Source organism: Ailuropoda melanoleuca, unplaced genomic scaffold, assembly GCF_002007445.2.
Source record: "Ailuropoda melanoleuca isolate Jingjing unplaced genomic scaffold, ASM200744v2 unplaced-scaffold15733, whole genome shotgun sequence".
NCBI classification, from domain to species: Eukaryota; Metazoa; Chordata; class Mammalia; order Carnivora; family Ursidae; genus Ailuropoda; species Ailuropoda melanoleuca.
Genome location: NW_023184652.1, coordinates 1 through 1,271, shown reverse-complemented (window position 1 = coordinate 1,271; position 1,271 = coordinate 1). Strand labels below are relative to the sequence as shown.

Below are 1,271 nucleotides of genomic sequence, written 5' to 3'. Positions count from 1 at the left end.
AGCAAATCTAGGATGTCAGCGAAGAGATCACTGAAGCTGTCCATATTGAGGTCCAGACAGGGCAGAAGGAATGTGTTACTAGGCCTGTGCTGAAAGAGGAAGAGATGAGAGGGAATAAAGGGAGTGAAGAACAAGTGCAAAAAGAGTGGAAGATTGAGAGGTGGAAAGGTTCCGCGAGACTTTGGGGGTGCTGCTCCGCTGTTGGACAAGACAGAACCTGATCATGAATAGGAGAGAAGTGGCGGTCCCTGAAACAATAAGGTCTAGGGACTGAGAGAGGAGGCTACCGAAGTGTCATTAATGTGGATGTTGAGTCACTGAGGATAGCTGCCATCCAAATAAAGCTTTGTGATGCTAAATACTCCAATGATACCACAAAAGCACTGTATTTAACGAACAATCCCATCGGGACAATATTCAAGTACATTGCTCAAAGAAACCATGCATGTGACTAACTGAAAAGCGCTGCACTTACAGTCACGAGTAATATTTAAAAATATTATATAGGCTACACGCTCAACAGAAAGTTGCACTGCGTCACCCAGCTCCTCTGAACCTGGAACAGCATTCACGCTCCGCCTCACCCCCAGCCATGCCCCAGCGACGTCCCCTAGCCCTTCCAGACCACAGCGTCCCCTTCCCTCTGACCCCAATGACCTCTAAAGGCTCTTCACCCCACCCCCAACTCCCGGCTAACGGACCCACCTTCCGGTTCCAGCCCCGAGCTCTTGAGCCGCCAGCCCAGGAGCCTGCCCACCTCCAGCCTCCCTCGTCGCGCGCGCCGAGCACCTACCGCCATTGACTTAGGCCCCGCAGCCCTCGCTTCCGCGCGCCGTTGCCTTGATGCCCGGGCCGCCATCCAGGGCCACAGCGCCGCTCTCACACGTGCGCCAGAACTACCACCCCCACTGCGAGGCCGCAGTCAACAGCCAGATCAGCCTGGAGCTCTACGCCTCCTACGTGTACCGGTCCATGGCCTTCTACTTCGACCGCGACGACGTGGCCTTGAAGAACTTCGCCCAGTTCTTCCTGCGCCAGTCCCGCGAGGAGACCGAGCATGCCGAGAAGCTGATGCAGCTGCAGAACCAGCGTGGAGGCCGCATCCACCTCTGCGACATCAAGAAGCCGGATCGCGACGACTGGGAGAGCGGCCTGAAGGCCATGGAGTGCGCCTTGCACCTGGAGAAGTGCGTGAACCGAAGCCTGCTCGACCTGCACCAGCTGGCCACCGACAAGAACGACGCCCACCTGTGCCATTTCCTGGAGAGCCA

General features: G+C 56.5%; 1 protein-coding gene across 1 annotated transcript; it reads left to right on the top strand.

Moving 5' to 3' along the window:
* Positions 1-837: 837 nt before the first annotated feature.
* LOC117797850 (ferritin heavy chain-like) lies at positions 838-1,266 on the top strand (the record flags this gene model as incomplete). The annotated part of the gene is made up of 1 exon (XM_034650297.1): positions 838-1,266. A coding segment is annotated over exon 1 (423 nt), but the record flags the coding sequence as incomplete, so codon positions are not given.
* Positions 1,267-1,271: the final 5 nt, after the last annotated feature.